We start from the raw sequence: 17,572 nt of genomic DNA, 5'->3' as shown, positions 1-17,572 counted from the left end.
AGTCTTCAGAAAAGAAATAGAAACTTAGCAGAATGTGGGAGTAGTCATTGTTATATAATAAGTAGCCCTGTTTTTCAGGGCTTGTCTCCTTAATTATTAGGAAATATATACACTAATCTTATTTCCCAGGAGGGGCAGTTTTTTTCTCTCTCCTTCCCTTCTGTACATGCAGCATTAACACCGTTCTTCTTACGCCTGTAACTTGGACTCTGTAGTCATGCAGAGACGTTTGATAACCGTGCACTATTTTGAGTGTAGCTGTGCCAAGGTATTAATTTCTGCATGCTCAGGAAAACAGTTTCAGGTAAATCAAATTTTGATTAGCTAGTTCAGCTAATTGAAAACAGATGCCTGCGTGTTGCATGTTATTTGCTAGTTTGCATCCTTGTGTATGCTTAGGGACAAAACCTTCACTTTCTTACATAGCTGCACGGTGACCAAAACCAGCTGAACCGCTGCGGTTCTGCTGCAGTTGAAGGAAAGAGCAGGGGGAAATCACACAGGAGGTTCGTGGCCCTTGTGCGCTCTGAATTGCGTGAGGATGGGGAAGTAATGGCTTGGCTCATAGGCAGTGGTTACGTACAGCGTGGACCAAAACCTGTCGTCTGGCGAGGTGACTCAGCCGCAGCAGATTGCAGCCGAAGATGGCATGGGTGAGACGCATTTGTATAGCTGTCCTGAGGGAGAAGATTGTTCTCTCTCTAAATTAATGCAGATCTCTTAGGTAGGATGGTTTATTTGGACTGTATTTAGGAAATAGAAATTGGACCGTAATATATTTTTCTTATCTCAGAGTGAGATACTGCGCTGCTCTGTGCTTTCGAAGTATGCATTAACAATTACCATAAAAATTCAATGACTGTATAATTCTTTATTTTATGACACATCAATTTATTACCTTGGATTTTTAGAAGCTTTTGTGCGGCAGGGTTTAGCAGTGATCTTTATCAGCACCCAGTTATAGCAAACTATTCAGGTTAGCCACGCTGCAGTGTAATTTCCTTTCATTAGGTAACAGGCAATACTGAACATGTGAAAGGGCAGTGATTTCAAATAAGTTAATTCTGCAGACTGATAATTCGGATACAGGTCACAGAGTTTCTTGCATCCCAAGGCTAGCTTTGCTTCGCTGAGAAAATTATTTCCTCATTATTCCTGGCCCTGATTCAAAGTTCTAGGTGCACTAAAACAGAAATTGGCCATCTTGAGGCTTTAATTAACACCTCATTTGTTTGTGGTGTTAAACTATCTAGCTAGATCGTAGCGAAAATCTGGTTTGCTGATTACAGTAGAATCTTAATTTACATAAATAATGAAGCATTCAATTCAAACTTAGGCTCTGTCATTGCACATTATTGCCTACATTTTGTTCTAAAGCAGAAAACTTGTTGAACAGCCTAGAATAATGTGAAACATTTATTCTTAGTATAGAATATATGTATTATTTATTAATACAAAACAGGTATAAAATGTTAGGAGCCTATGTGAAGTCACCTGATACATATGCTTGTATCTTATCGTCAGCTCTTTTTTACAGTTCTGTTACTAGAGCCTTTAACTGCTATCATCATCAAAAAACTTGTTGTGACTTGAGACTCCAGTATTGATAATTGTGTTTAGCAAGTGTGCTTAGGCAGGTACAGGCAGTGTATCTCTCCTGAGAGAGCAGCACATTACGCTTCAAACAGGATCACACTGGTATGAGCATGCTGACTGAAGAATATCGCCACGAAGAAGCGACGCTTGTAAAACAACTCTTACTGCTTGCTTGTCTCAAGGAGAAACGTGCAGCTCGGTTGCGGTTGTTGTATTTGGTGTTATTACATCGCGTTGTGCCAGTGCATTAGGTACATTCTGGGCTTTTTGCAACAGAAAATAAACTCCTTTCAGCAAGCTCAGTATCTTCCGTTGTCAAAACAAGCATTTCCTGGTTCAGTAAACTTATTGATAATGTACTTAACACTGCGCTCAGCTGGAGCAGTCGTTGCCCCTTTGTCCAAGAGGAACATAGACATACTACAATGCTTTCTCCCAAAGGTTTATCAAATTCAGATTATTTTTTACTAAGTGTTTTTCCACTGGCATCAGTTCTTAAATGATCCTTTCTTAATACATGTAATCTGATATTTTAGGAATTAGAATTGGTTGTGAGAAAGAGAACTGTACACGAACGTGGAAAGTTGTTCATGTGCTATGTGGGGATACTCACTTGGGTAAGACCCAGCTGCCTGGTGCTGCAGCAGAGACTGGCAACTAGTGAATGCAGCCATTTCTTCAATTAAAAAAGAATAAATTGGAGGAGTGGAGGAGAACACTCTCTAGCTGTGTGGAAACATGGTACACCCAAGCAAATGAGTATTTTAAGAAAATTTGACATGAAAAATTACTTGAAATTCAGTCCAGTTTTGGACTTGGAGCTGTATGGCGCTGACCTAGCATTACAGTGCTGTCAGTCTAAGGAAGGAGATGGTCTTTTTCCTTCAGCTACTGATTGATTTTTTGCAAAGGTTTAACTATTCTTTCCAAGTACTATCTTTACTTTTAACATTGTTGTGGCCACCTCTGTCCTGATCTATTTCCCTCCCCCTCCCAGCACATTCAAAATCGTGCCGTACCTGCCCTTTTACAGAGGGGGGTTCTGAATGGTTTTCCTCGATAGTGAGCACTTTCACACAGCTGATGAGAGCTCTGTGTGCTGCTTGATGTGAGAATAAGATTATGGATCTGTGAACTGTGCTGTGCTTGCTTGACTGTTTCAGGAGATGGAGCCTTATTTGCCTATAACTAGCCAGGCTGTGCGGTTCTGCATCTCAGGAACTACAGTGTTGTTCTGGGTGAGCATCCTTTTGAATCATCATTTTAACATCGATCAGAGTTGCTGATCATCACTAATCATGAAATTAACACCGACTGGTTTTAATCATGTTAACACATGCTTTTGTTATTGTCCTGCAGATTTCTTGCTGTCATGCAAAATGCACTTCAGATTAAAAAAAAAAAAAACAATGCAATAACCCTTTGAAATCTGTCATTAATTAGTAATTTGATTGGACATTTTAACATAAGGGTAACTTTATCTGTGTCTCATGTGCTCTTGACAGACCATACTGAAAAAAAACTGTAGTAAAAACAAAAAGGAAAAAAAATAAAAAATATACTATTCACTACAATGAAATATCTGCGTATTTCTCTGTAGAAATATCTGCAGTGTGGATTTCAAAGTGGACAATATAATTTAATTTCTCCTTTCCATCTCCATTTCTGTGAGTCTGTATCTTTCTGCACTGTTTATTTTTTGAATATTGACATTAGGTTGTCTGCTTTCTTGTTTTAACAAAATAGTTTTATTAGGTTTAATGCATCTATTATAACAAAGTGTTTTGCGTGTGTCCTTTGCATTTCAGAGCTGCTGAACTCATGCCCATGAGGAATAAAATTTAGGAAGTATAATACATGATGTTTTAAATCTTATTTCAAAAGTTGCATGCATATAGCTGTTCTGAGCTCTAAGTGTATTTGAAATCTCTGTCCTTTTCTTAGGTGTCACTGATTATAGCTAGCATGATAGCTGTGATTGTGTATCGTCTCGCGGTGTATGCTGCCTTCGCCAGCCTCATGGAGAACACACAAACTTTACAGCCCATCAGTGGATTACTGACCCCTCAGCTGGCAACTTCAGTCACAGCCTCATGCCTGAATTTTGTCATCATCATGATACTGAATTTCTTATATGAGAGAATAGCCATTTGGATTACTGATATGGGTAAGCAATGTACTTGAAGACAAAACTTTCAAGGATTTGCTACAGGTATCTAGAGGTGCTCTCTGTTCTCACCTTGGGCTCAGTGGGAGCACCAGGACATTGGTCTGTAGCTTGCAGCAGTGGCTCAGTTGAATAGTTGTCGTAAGCTGGTTTCTCTTAGCATAATGTTTGCTTGTATTAAAAGTAGTCTGCAGAGACGCTCGTAGTTCTGAACATAATTAAAAACTATCATGTGCTATATTAGAGTCACCAAAGCAAGATCCAACTGTCTTGCATTAGCAGTATTTCAATTAGAAATCCTGAAGATACATTTTTTTAAAAACCAGATCACAGCTTTCACAGCCATCTTTACAAGAAAAAAGACTAAATAATCGTGTCTTTTACTTGGAGGGCAAAGGTAGGAGGCTGGAGGATGGGATAGTACAGTGTATTTTCCAGGGATTTTTCCTTGGCACTGTTTCCCTTAGCTATAGATGTACAGATTTGGAGTTAATACAGATTGAAGGCAAAGGTGGAGCAGGTTGAGAAGTTGGGCCCAAGATCTGTTATTGTGGCTGCAGCCTTTGGTAGCGTTACCTGCCGTAGGCTCACTGCAGAGCTGGAGGAGCCAGCAGGCCCAGAAAGATCTGTTGGTTTTGTAGTAGATTTAACGTTTGACTGTTGCTTGCTTGCTGCAAATATCCTTCCCTAGAGCCCTTGTTATGTATTTTTTCTTTGTTTGTCTTTAATGTACAAGTCCCTGTGGGTGCTTTATAGAAAGAAATAATTGCAGAATATTCAACGGAGGGGGAGAGAGCTGAAAAAGTATTGTGTATTTGTTGTTTGTAGAGCTGTCATAAACACAGTTGGGTGATCTTTTTTTATGAGGTCTTTCAAGTAGAATCAAGAATTAAAAGGTATTTGTTGCAGAAACTTAATGGGATGCTGCACTGGGTTTATTTTGATTTATTGTGGACTGCCTCTTGTCTCAGAGATTTGTATTGTTTCTCTCACTTGGCCAAATTAGAACAAAAAAAGGTAGAACAAGTAATAAGTAAAATTGCCCCTAGCAAAAAAACCCTACAAAACAAAACAGAAAATCATTTTTTTTTTAATCTCTGTCTCTTGAAGGGCATGAATTGTAAGCATGAAGGCATGTGGAGGATTAATTTCTTAAGTATCATCACTACCTGATCAGTTTAGAGGGAAAATAAATGTTACATTTGTGGGACTGCTGCCCTCCTCTGGCAGCCGTGGAAGGTGCGCTTAGCTCGAACTGAGAGGTGCAGTTGGGTACAGATTACGAAATGTTGGCTGCAGCCGTCAGGAGTGGCCGTTCTGCCTCTCGTCACTCTTGAATTCCTTAAGGTTAGGCCAGATTTTGCGTTCAGACGTGCAGGTATAACCTGCACAAATACAGGCTGGGCGGAGAAAGGATTGTGAGCAGCCCAGCGGAGAAGGACTTGGAGGTGCTAGCAGACAAGAAGCTTGGCGTGAACCAGCAGTGTGCGCGTGCAGCCCAGAAAGCCAACCGCATCCTGGGCTGCATCAAAAGCAGCGTGGCCAGCAGGTCGAGGGAGGGGATTCTGCCCCTCTGCTCTGCTCTCATGAGACCCCACCTGCAGTATGGCGTCTAGCTGTGGAGCCCCCAACATACGAATGACGAGGACCTGTTGGAGCAAGTCCAGAGGAGGCCACAAACATGATCGGAGGGCTGGAGCACCTCTCCTATAAGGACAAGCTGAGAGAGCTGGGGCTGTTCAGCCTGGAGAAGAGGAGGCTCCGGGGAGACCTTAGAGTGGCTTTCCAGTACCTAAATGGGGCTTACAGGAAAGATGGGGAGAAACTTTTTAGCAGGACCTGTTGTGATAGGACAAGGGGTAATGGTTTTAAAACAGAAGGAGACAGATTCAGACTGGATATAAGGGGAAAATGTTTTACACTGAGGATGGTGGAACACTGGCACACGTTGCCCAGAGAGGTGGTGGATGTCGCATCCCTGGAGACATTCCAGGCCAGGTTGGATGGGGCTTTGAGCAACCTGATCTGGTTGGAGATGTCCCTGCTTCTTGCAGGGGGGTTGGATTAGGTGAACTTTAAAGGTCCCTTCCAACCCAAACTATTCTATGGTTCTACAACCTACCTCTGGTGCTCTGAACATTGTATCTCTGACATTTGAACAGCTCTCTGACAAGAAAAATATTTTCATAAGCTGCAACCTAGGCAGACTACCTCACCTGAGTACTGCCTCCTCTGTACTACACTCTGATGTCAGGTTCCCAGTAAATACTTTCTGTCCTGTGAACTTATGCCAAGCTTGGGAACGTTAATTTACTCAGATACATAAAATAACTTGGGTGGGTGAGTTCAGCACATCTGCCAGGTCCTGACCAGTACAGAGGAACGTGAATGCTTGTGGTGTATTTTCTTCCCCTTTCTCCCATCTTGAATTGGTTATATGTTACCATTTAACAGGACATTGTACCTGTTACATGGTGCTTAGGGCTTCCTGCTGCCTTTAAAAATGTAAACATGATGGAAAACAAAGGCAACAAAATCTTAAGCAAAGGCTTGGTGATGTTCGGTACCACCGAGATGCCTCTATCCATCCCTGTTGTTCCCCCAAACTGAGTCTTGTCTTTCAGAGGCACAGGACCCATCCGGTTTCTGCTGATTGCAACATAAGTTTCAACTTGCAGCATATTGAAAAAAACAATACTGTAACATACTGCTCTGCCACAAAGGAAAAAAAAAATCATCCTGTGCATTGTCAACAGTGAACATTTTGTAGTCTAGGAGACTCTGCTAGTTAATATTTGAGATTCATCTTCGATGTCCTAGAAATATTGTAGGATTTTTGGGATGGACAAGGACTAGTGGACAGTACAAAGAAGGGGAAATTGAAGCTTAGAAATGTGTCGAGAATGAATTTCACTTTTTTTTTTTTTTTTTTTGCTTTGTGAGGTAAGAGAACTGTGGGTGGTGAGTATGAATCTGTATCCTTTTCAAGGGAATAAAGGAAAATTAAATTACTGTTTTCTGGTTTCACAGAGATTCCCAGAACTCATATGGAATATGAGAACAGGCTCACTATGAAAATGTTTCTGTTCCAGTTTGTCAACTACTATTCATCCTGCTTCTATGTGGCCTTCTTCAAAGGGAAGTTTGTTGGTTACCCAGGTGCCTACACATACATGTTTAATCGCTGGCGAAATGAAGAGGTAGGACTTTCTTGATTGAGCTGAATTGAATAATAATAAACTAGATAACCTCTTTATCCCCTTCAACCCGTGCAGTCATAAATTGCCAGCTGCAGGTTTGGTCTGAAATCAGCTGGACCTCAACGGCCATCTTGAGGCTGATGGAGGGGCTTCCAAGGACTCTTCCTGCTGTTGCTAGTCAGAGGAACACCAGCAGTGAAAAATCTGTGGCTCTCAGTCACAAGGGTGAAAAATCAAAAAGCTTTTCTTAGCTTATTTCTACTGAAATACCAATGGATCTTGCATGGGTCTTAAAAGTGATCCTCTAGGTTGAAGAAGGGTAGTGTAAATGTAAATGGTCTCTGGCTTTTGGATGTCTTCATTAGCTTTTTGAGGCACTACATGTTCAGATAAGCCATTTGATAAGAGGCACATCTGTAAGCTTTTGCTTTTTTCCTCATATAATTGCTAATTACGCTATTTGTACCGAGGTGAAATGCGGTATTTAATGTGAAGCATGGCCTGGGAGTCAGTAGTGGGGGAAAAACTTAATGCAAAACACAATGAAGCAATGCAGTGCACTTACTGATAGGGTGTCTCATAGTAGCCTGGCTGCTGAATTCGTGAGGCCTCCTAAAGAGTTGGAACTTTAAAACTAGTGTTCTCAGCAAACAGCAGAGACCAGATACTGGCAGGTATTTAAATCCCACTGGGATAGGGATAGGGATAGGGATAGGGATAGGGATAGGGATAGGGATAGGGATAGGGATAGGGATAGGGATAGGGATAGGGATAGGGATAGGGATAGGGATAGGGATAGAAAATGTGGGCTCAGGGTTGGTCTGGCGTTGAGAGCTCACCGAGCACTGTAGGTGCACCTTGCTGGGGCTGTGAGGTGGCTGCTGCAGGCAGATCCTGCTGCCCTGTCTTTGTGTATCTGCAGAGTAGTCAGCTGGCAGCATCTCTAAATTATTCTGTCTTTAAGCGGTTGCTATGTCTTGGTGTGTGTTTTATCAAGCACACTGAGCATTGAAAGCTCTTCTGTGACAGCCTTCCTGAGAGGGTATCTTAGCTGGCAGCGCAGGTGAAAATCAACTATTGTCTTGACAAGTTTTAAGAACTCTTATTGTTTTCTTTCTTTCTTTCATTTATTCAGTAGTAGAATATAGTTTATCTGGCTAATGTCCATTAACCCCCAGTTTGTCTCTGCCAGTGTGATCCTGCAGGCTGTTTGATAGAATTGACGACACAGCTCACCATCGTCATGGCTGGCAAACAGATCTGGGGAAACATCCAAGAGGCCATTGTACCGTAAGTTCTCTCTTACACTAAGATGCTTATGTTATAGGCAGAGGAAATTCTTGGAAGGGGTGATAACAAGTGTTGCCATATGAAGAAGCTAAGAAAAACGCTGTGAATTAAGCACAAGTTCTGACAAGTAGACTCATTTTATAGAGGCTTTTGGCCTCTTTTTGTGAAAGCCATGCTTGTAAAGGCAATTGCAACAAGGAGCTCGCTTAGAGAAAGGGATACTTGATCTGCTTCTCTCATTGTTAACTTTTTCTGTATATACAGCTGGATTTGTAACTGGTGGGGACGCCGGAAAGCCAGAAATAATCCAGAAAATTTATACAGTCGCTGGGAGCAGGACCACGATCTGCAGACATTTGGAGCCTTAGGCCTGTTCTATGAATATCTAGAAATGGGTAAGTTTAAAAATATACTTTTGGAATTGAGGACAAGACACCTTGTACTGACACTTCCAAAAAAATAGCTTCTCAGTTGTTATGGGTTGATGTCACCATGTTCATCTGGTAAACAGTAGATGATTAACTGCTAGAAATCATTAAATAGGTCAGCCCAATTAAAAAAAAAAAAAAAAAGAAAACCCAAACAAACTGCCTTTGCATATTAGACTGCAGGGAATTTCACTGAAACGCTGCAAAGACTGTTTGTGTCCCTCATTTGAATGGTGAACATTATTCTCGGAGCAGCCAGCTGTCTCTGTGTCTGTTCTGTTCTTGTTCCCAAGCATATTCTCAGCTGATGTCAGTGGAAATTGTAAGTATGGGTTGCATGCCAAATATCCTGTAAGGATGGGTACTGCAGATATGAGATCTGCAAACTGGATCAGAGAGAACCCGTTTAGGTTTAGGTTTGCACTGATCAGTGCTTCAGTATGGTCCACTAGACCAGCAGAGGGAGCGTGGGTTACAGAACAGGATTTTTCAAAGGCAACGTGAACAGGTCAGCATATGAAATTACTTTACAAAACCTGAGAAACTAAAAGTAGAAATAGAAAGGAAACTGAATCTAAAAGAGACTAAAAAAAATACTAGTATTTGTCTATTAGGACAAAATTTGTTGAAAAGTCATTCTTTATATTGTTTTATTTGTAAATAAATAATTATTGCCTAGAGCTTTGCAACTGTATTATTGTCACTTCATACACTTCATGCTGTTTCATACAGGGCTGTGATCTTGTGAAATTCATACGCTAAGAACCATCAGTGTTGCCAGCCTTGCCTGTTAATAAATGTCCTTGCTCTTCCTGAATCAGAACTGAACCAGTACGCTCCAGCATTGTCCTGGGGCTGCTAAGCTAGTAGGAACTTTGTGCTTGTCTAAGATGAAGAACTGATTGTTGAAATGGAAGAGCTGATGACTGGTGTGTGGCAATTTATTTTTATCCACTGCCTAAACCAGAAAAGATGTTCTGTTTCATGTCTTTAAAACATAGTGGCAGTATTGGCTCTGCACTGAAGACTGTCACATTCTGTACCAAGGACATTTCATTTTGGTCGTGACTAGAGAAGTCATTTATGTATTTTATTTGCAATTCTTAAATTAATGTTAAGATTCCACAGTGGAACTATTGCATTTGGGATTGGTAATAATATTTTGACTAAACCAGTAACAATAGGTGGAGGTAGGGTTGTGATAAAAGTATCAGTATTTCCTCTTTTTCATTTAGGAGTGTAGCTGATAAGTAGAAGGAGAACAGCCTTGCTCTGTACAAACTGCAGAAGAGGAAAACTAGTTTTTGCTTTTGTTATTGTTCCTGTCTCATAATTCAGAAATATGATGCATGAGTACATTCCTATTCCACTACAGTTACGTTCCATTCATGAGAGAACTGTAGCACCATGAGAGAATTAGTATCCAGCACTGCTGGCAGCATCATTTGACCCAAATGCCCAATTCCCTGGGTGCTGCTGAGTGGCAGCCCTAAGAGACCAGACACGTCTCGGGGCTGGGGCAGGTTGTCACTTAGCTCAGGCCAGGGCTGGAGATGACTTCTTGTGCAGCCCGACAGACGTTTGCTGTTTGTCTGTGAGTGGCAACTTGCATGTTTCATTGTCACCCTGAGGGTGGTTTTGTAGGGTCAGATTTTGGCACTTTTCTTTTCTCCCTTTCAGTCATTCAGTTTGGATTCATCACTCTCTTTGTGGCGTCCTTTCCCCTGGCTCCCCTTCTTGCTCTGATGAATAATATCCTGGAGATTCGAGTAGACTCCTGGAAATTAACCACTCAGTACAGGAGACCTGTGGCTGCGAAGGCACATAGTATAGGAGTTTGGCAAGAAATCCTGAACGGAATGGCCATCTTGTCTGTTGTCACTAATGTAAGTACGTTCACTGTGCTATGTCAGCTTTGATTCTTCCATGTACTCGGAATTTGCAGATTTAAAAATCAGCTGATGCTTTTTCTCTTTCATCAGCAGTATTCACTTGATTACATGCTACCCTACGGAGATACAGTCAAACCACTTGGGTGATTTGGCTTGTCCATGTGTTGATGACATGCAGCTCCCAATCCACGTTTCATTGGAGGATAATCTTTCATTCCCTTACCTGTGTTTTCCAGTGTTTTGGAATGGCATAAGCCAGTCTGAAGCTTAGCCTGATGAAGCACATTGGTTGCCCAGAGGGGGCCGCAGGGGACGGGAGAGGTGGATTAATTCTGTTGGCCGGATGACATTTCTGTCTTGTTGTTTTGAGGCCTGTTCTGTGGGAATTCTGCTCATTCAGCTGCCTCTGGATGCCCCTGTGGGGGAAGTTGCTCAGAGTACTTTTTATAAACTGAAACTAAATGCTATGCTAGTATTTAATCTTAAGTATAATATAAAGCAGACTACTGAGCAAGAGAATTGCCTCAGTTTAATGTAGGATATTAAACAGCATCAGATCTGCAAGCGTCTTGGGCAACAAACCTACGTGCGGGTATTGCCTAATTAGCAAGGTACCTGAGCGTCTTCAGTATCTTGAGCTTGCAGGCAAGATGTGCTGGTAGCCTTTGTTTCCTCTTCAAATACAGCTGGAGGAAATGGCTTCCCTTCTGTCATAAAGTGATCGTACACTGGATTCGAGTTCATCCTTTCTCATAAGAATTCAAAACCACATCACCTGTTTCACTAAGGAGTGCTGTTATCACAGATGAAAGTTTGGTGTGAGGGGATATTTAGGATTTAGTGCCTCCTGTAAGGACTGTTCACACATTCTGTTCACTGAGTGCTGGTCCCTGCAGCAGAGGCTGCAGGCAGCGTCTTTACCAAGGCAGAGTGCCCTAATCCTGCTCCCCCTTGCTTGAAAGGTCCTGGATTATGTCACAGTACCAAAACCCCTTTGTGAATCTGCTAATCTGCCACAAGTTTTATGTGCCACTTCCTTAATTTCTTTTTCCAATTTCTTTTTCAGGCTTTTATTGTTGCATTCACATCAGATATGATTCCTCGTTTAGTTTACTACTATGCTTATTCTGAAAATGAAGACTCGCCTATGTCTGGATACATAAACAACAGCTTGTCAGTGTTTCAAATCTCGGATTTTCCTGACAGGAACAAGCCTAAACTGAATCCAGAAGACTTTGTGATATGCAGGTTGGTGTAATAATAAATATTTCATCACTTTATTTAGAATACAGCATAAAAAGTCACTGCAGATCTAAGTAGTCCATTAGAAATTAAATTATGTCATTCTCGTCATTCTAAAGTGCGAGAGGTAATATTTAAGCTGTTAAGAAGACAGTGCTTGAGATTAAAAGAGATCATGCCAGTAACGAAAAAAAAAGAGAGTCTTGTTGTTTAAGAGAGTCTTATTGCTAACTTTTGTTTGGTTTTGTTTTTTTACTTAATGAAACTGTTGATTTTTTTTTTTTTTAATGATGGAGGAGATTTATGTCCCTAAGGTTGCAAACTTCAGCCTATATTTTCAAAGGATTTTAGGCTGCAGTGGCTAAGCGGACAAGGAAGTATCACTAAGGGGATTTTTAAATTCCAAAGCTTAAAATGAGATATGGTATTTAAAGTCAATCGTTACTGCGCTAGATACCAAAAAGGATCTGGGCCATCCTGCTTTCATTAAAAAAATAGTCCTTTCTTGCTAGAAGCGGCATTGGAGGTTCTAGAAGAATTGAGAAGGAACTTTGGAGAAGTCCATGGTAAAAGAAAAGTATTGATTTGATGAAAAAAAATCTGAAAACAAATGAACCAAAAAAACCCCAACCCCACACGTTAAGAAGCAGCTCCATCTGTATGAAGTTTTAGCTTTAAAGCCCTAGGAGTCTTTATGCTACTTACACAAGAGAGCGTAGAACACGTACTCAAGACTGCCCTTCCATTAAACCCTACATCTGTCCAGTTCATGATCTGTCAACGTCTTTCACATTTATTCAATACTTGTCCATGACTGTGTGATACGTTCCATCACTCTGTCCTGTATTATTTGTTCATTGCCTGAAAAAAAAGTAACCTGTGTACAGAATTTCACCTCTCACATATCCTCATCTCCACTCTCCTGCTCTGAATGTGAGGGTGTTTAAGCAAACATAAGATGGAAACAAATTGAGAGGCAACCTTTTGCTGCAGAAGGAAACAGACCATTTAGAACAAGATGAAAAGGTTCCTTAAGTGACAGCTGTATTTGCCTGTAAGTGTCACCGAGCTTGTAGTCTGTCTCAGACTGAATGTGACATTTCACCTTGGCTTGTCTTTCTGTCCAACAGGTATAGAGACTATCGATATCCTCCAGATCATGAGAGGAAATATTTACACTCTATGCAGTTCTGGCACATTCTTGCTGCAAAACTGGCCTTTATAATTATTATGGAGGTATGTTCCCTTCAAAATTTCTTTCTGAAATTGGTACCTTGTAGATTCTTTGGGTAGTTACTAATATTACAGAAAATAGAATTGCTGAGAGAGTCTCTTCCTGACGTAATACCAAATACTTCTGTCCTAAATGGTTACTGTAACTAGGTCTTTTAACTTCGAGGAGTTAACCTCAGTAAGAACAGTGAAAACAGCTGAGGAGGCTGCTAGATTTGCTTGAAATAAAACAACAGACTAAGAAATATCTTTATGCAGATGGAGGAGACATGAACCACCAGGACCAGCACTGTCACTCCTGGGTTCGTTACAGAGCTATATGTGAGATGACTGTATTCAAAATCCAGAAGGCATTTTGCAGTGATATATATTGACTAAAAATAGATAAATAAATAATTTGGATAGCTGGCACTTCAGTATTCAGCCGCTGTCTCTCAAGTTCCGAAGGGAAAAGGGAGGAGTTCAAGTCCTCTTCTCATCACTTTCCTGCTGTATCTCACCAGGTCTCAATAGCTGAGTGTTACCAGCACGGCCATCGGAATTTTCTAAGAAACCACGCAGAGTTGTTAGAAAGTGATGCTAGAGATTCAGAACCTGACACTTGCCTCTTGGGTTTGCTAATACATAATGGTTTGGAATTAAAGTTTCTGCTTAAAAGGAAGTGTTTTAATCTTTGTGCACATCTCAGATACACGTTAGTTCGTTATGTTTTGTTCCATGACAGCCAAATGAAGTGTGTTCTATTGATGAACAAAAAAGGGATCTACCTGTGTTACATAAAACAATAGGTGATTCACTTGGTAATGAGTTGTTACATTTCTTTTTTTTTTTTTTTCCCCCAGCATGTTGTATTCATCGTCAAATTCTTTGTAGCATGGATGATTCCTGATGTCCCTGCAGACGTGAAAGCCAAAATAAAACGTGAAAAGTATTTAACACAGAAAATCCTACATGAGTATGAACTTGAAAAACTGAAGGAGAGACTTTGTCAAGGTGATAAACGAGCCACGGAAAAGGAGTTCATCGCCACAGAAGGGAGAATGGAGTTATCCAGAGCAATTTAGTTGAAAAAAACAATTGTTTGGGATTTAGCTCATTTTAGCTTTTTTGTCTGTGAGTTGCTCAGTCTGCATCATCTTGAAAGCTATAGGACAGTTTCAACCCTTTGCTTTCAGTCCAAAGATTTCAGACTTTTCTTTAAAAGTCTTACTGAGCATTCTAGGTTCAGTAAATCTACCTAACTGTATGACTTCAGCACTGTTTTCTATTTACCCATCACTTTGAGTAATAAGTGTAATCTTGTAATCCTAGAATTTGGATTCCCGGTATAGGGATTGTTACCCTCAAAGGGCTCACAGGATATAAGGTCATGGCCACCCAGCCCTCCCCCTGTTGCTAAATGCCAAGTTCCAGGCTGTATCCCAGCTGAATGAAAAGGATATCCTAGAGGACCTCTGCTGTGGAAAATGCTGAGAATTCTTATTTTTATGGCATGATCATTTAAACGGGAGAATATTCCTGATACAAGGGTTAGGGTTTGGGGCTTTTTTTTAATCCACTATGTCTTATGAAACATTTGTTTGCAGCTTTGAACTTCTATACACCTTTTAGAAGGAATTGATTTTTAAAGGTATATTGGCTTAATTCCACTTGGAATTATTTATAGGCACAGAACTCCGTTAATACAAACTAATGAAGGAAAAAACCCAATTATTTGTTTTTGTAAAGATATCATTTGACAAAGAGTTTGCTATTTAAATGCAAATATTGTTGACTCATCTAATGACATTCTTTTATGAAAAGATACATACAATTTGGAGAAATATAGCTATTATATTTCTCAGTCTCAAAACTGCCATTGGAAGATCCTGCTTGATGTTAGTTTTGGCCAAAGCTGCTCCTTTGTTTGGATTCCTTGCATTCTCTGTGAATGCCAACAAAGGGCTGAATCTGTGTGTCCGTACTCGGCGCATGCTACGGAGTGTGACTGCACAGCGCAGTGGAGTGGGAGCTGGGTCGCCACACGAAGGGATCTGGCTGGATGGTCTGTACATGGACTTGTAGTCAAAGGATTTTAAGCATGCCAAATAATGTGTGTTTACATTGTTATTGTCTTTATACATAGGAGCCTGGGGGGGGGTGTTTGGTTTTTTAAATCTTTAAGAAGGATTTCTTTTTTTCTGTTTTGTCATGGGGCTTTTCTACAAAGTTAGCAAGTTTATAAATATATAATAACTACTTGTGCAACGTAGCTCCAGCTGTTTATAATTTTATAATTTGAAGCAGTTAGGCATTTTTATGATTTTGCTGTATATTTAAAACATATCAACACTTCCATGCTTAGTGCCTTGTTTATTTGCATTTGGCAAAAGATGTGAAAGTGATGGGGCAGTGCGTGTTTCCAAAGTGTGCTTGCGGGCATCGCGATACTGTGAACCTGCACACGGAGCTGTACAGCGTTAGCCAAACTCTGCCTGCTTCGGCACGCTGCTGTTCCAGTGCTGTGGAACCGTTCACAGCGGGCAGTTCATACCTAGACTGCTTAGATAAAGTAGCACCAGACTGTTGAGCTCTCTCGTGCTGCAGGACACTAGCTAGAGAGATTAGAAATTTTACTGTATTTGCACTTTGAAAGTTATACTTCTTTGCAAGTATACACAAAAAAAAATTAAATTTGTATTCCATATCAGCCAAATGATGTACTGTTTACTAGATGCACAACTTAAGGTGTCTGTATTTTGTTCTGGCAGACCTATGCCTTGGGTTACTTAGCTGGTAATTTTAGTGTTGTAACAGTTTTAAATCAATGTCTTGGGTGGAACCATCTTTATTAGCAGAAGTTTCAACATTGAAGTGCCTACCTCGAACAGACATCGCATGGTTTGGCTGCCAGTCAAGGCGTTGAAGCAGATGTACATTTCTCGTTACTGTAAGTTATTCAGCTTCATTCTGTAAGTTTGCTTGATAAATCAGCTCTGTTGGCTGTTCATGTTCATGATGAGCTGACCAGTTCTTGAATATTCAGCTATAGCTGAAGTAACGGATGTATTGGAGGAATGCATGTATAACTAAATTAGCTCTGCTGCTTAATGTATAAGCCAAAGACGAGTATCGATCACCATAATCACTTTGTGACACCAGAATTTACACAGTGCAAGCATTTAGCTTCCTCTTACACGTAGACTGTTAACTGCTTAATTTAGATTTCACAGTTCTGTTACCGTTAGCAACACAAACAATTGCTTCAAATGGTAAGGTGAGGAGATGCAAAACAAAATTTCTATGCAAAATGTGCAATCTGATTGAAGCTGAGAACAGATTTGTAAATTCACCATTGATGCACTATTCCTGGTTACGGGATGTTGGTTTTTTCAGGTCCTGTAATAACGTGTCCTAATATACTACACCTGAAAAGATGTCAGCAAAATTGTGAGTGAATAACGCAATTTAAAAGCAAGATGGAGGAAAACAAGGAAGTAGCGTTAGTCTGGGATACAGCATTGATATGCAGAAGCCCTGCATGCAGACCCTGAATTTGAGCTGATGTTTCGACCCCTCCTTCTTGCTTCTTTCAAACTTTGTTTTTTGGGATCACTTTCTATTTAATGCTATACAAACAGATGTTTTGCGTATGTTGTATCATACAATAAAGTGGAAAAAATCTGCGATCAGCTTATTTAAAGAAAAAAAAATATAAATATCATTACACTTAATAGCATTACTTCTTTGTATGTAGAAACTATTGAAAAGAGAATTTATTGTCATGTTAAGAGCTAATGTCACGTAACAAAATAAGTCTAACACCTCTTCATGTAATAGTTTGCCTTGTCATTAAGCAGTATTTTGACAAACAAAAGATTATGAATATCATTAGGAATATAAAGGCCCACATACGTACGCGTTTCCTGAAGTGTTCTTGGGAATGTGCATATTCTTACTGTTGGAATGTTTGATTTTGATGTGTTTATTAAAGTATCTAAAAGTGTCCTTTAACCAAAGTGAAGATAGTTCTGTGTTGGAACTACTGTAATTTAAGCAACGGTAGATTGCTTCATTAGAATTAATTAGAAAAAGAAAATTGGCCTTTCAAGTGTAATACAATCAGGGATTATTTTTTTTCCAATGAAAATTTAGTATTTTTACCTTGGAAGGATTTAGTGTGGTATTTTCAAAGCAAATGACTGCAAAACAAGACTGCTACTATAAGACACTATACTGTTTTTTCTAGAAGACTTTATTATACTTTTACTTTTTTATGTAGTATTATCAGTATGAGACAACAGAACGGAGAGAAAATAGATGGACTTTCTCGCTGTTGATGCCTTGTTTTGACTTGTACTGTCACGCAATCTGAGTGGCATTTTTGTCTGCCAAGTATGTTGCTGATATATATGATACACTAATGTTGGAATAAATTTTTTAAACGTTGCATTGAGCTAACTTATGTATGTATGTTTAATAAGATCTAATTATGGCAAATAAAGCTGTGTTTATTTTTAATATACTGTCCACTTGTTTTTGAAA

The 17,572-nt window shown here is 40.0% G+C and overlaps 1 protein-coding gene across 5 annotated transcripts in view; it reads left to right on the top strand.

The window, feature by feature from the left end:
* Positions 1-17,548, top strand: part of ANO5 (anoctamin 5) — a 60,872-nt gene extending 43,324 nt beyond the window's left edge. For all 5 annotated transcript variants that reach the window (XM_086748212.1, XM_086748209.1, XM_086748211.1 and 2 more), the window contains 9 exons: positions 2,760-2,834; positions 3,541-3,763; positions 6,794-6,963; positions 8,156-8,253; positions 8,518-8,648; positions 10,362-10,567; positions 11,640-11,821; positions 12,946-13,051; positions 13,891-17,548. In XM_086748212.1, coding sequence (XP_086604338.1) covers positions 2,760-2,834; positions 3,541-3,763; positions 6,794-6,963; positions 8,156-8,253; positions 8,518-8,648; positions 10,362-10,567; positions 11,640-11,821; positions 12,946-13,051; positions 13,891-14,112 — 1,413 coding nt within the window. In that variant the 3' untranslated portion in view covers positions 14,113-17,548. The remainder of the gene's footprint in view (positions 1-2,759; positions 2,835-3,540; positions 3,764-6,793; positions 6,964-8,155; positions 8,254-8,517; positions 8,649-10,361; positions 10,568-11,639; positions 11,822-12,945; positions 13,052-13,890) is intronic.
* The last annotated feature ends 24 nt before the right edge of the window (positions 17,549-17,572 follow it).

Source organism: Chlamydotis macqueenii, chromosome 5, assembly GCF_036417535.1.
Source record: "Chlamydotis macqueenii isolate bChlMac1 chromosome 5, bChlMac1.mat, whole genome shotgun sequence".
In the NCBI taxonomy this organism is placed as follows: Eukaryota; Metazoa; Chordata; class Aves; order Otidiformes; family Otididae; genus Chlamydotis; species Chlamydotis macqueenii.
This window is presented reverse-complemented; position numbering and strand designations above follow the sequence as displayed.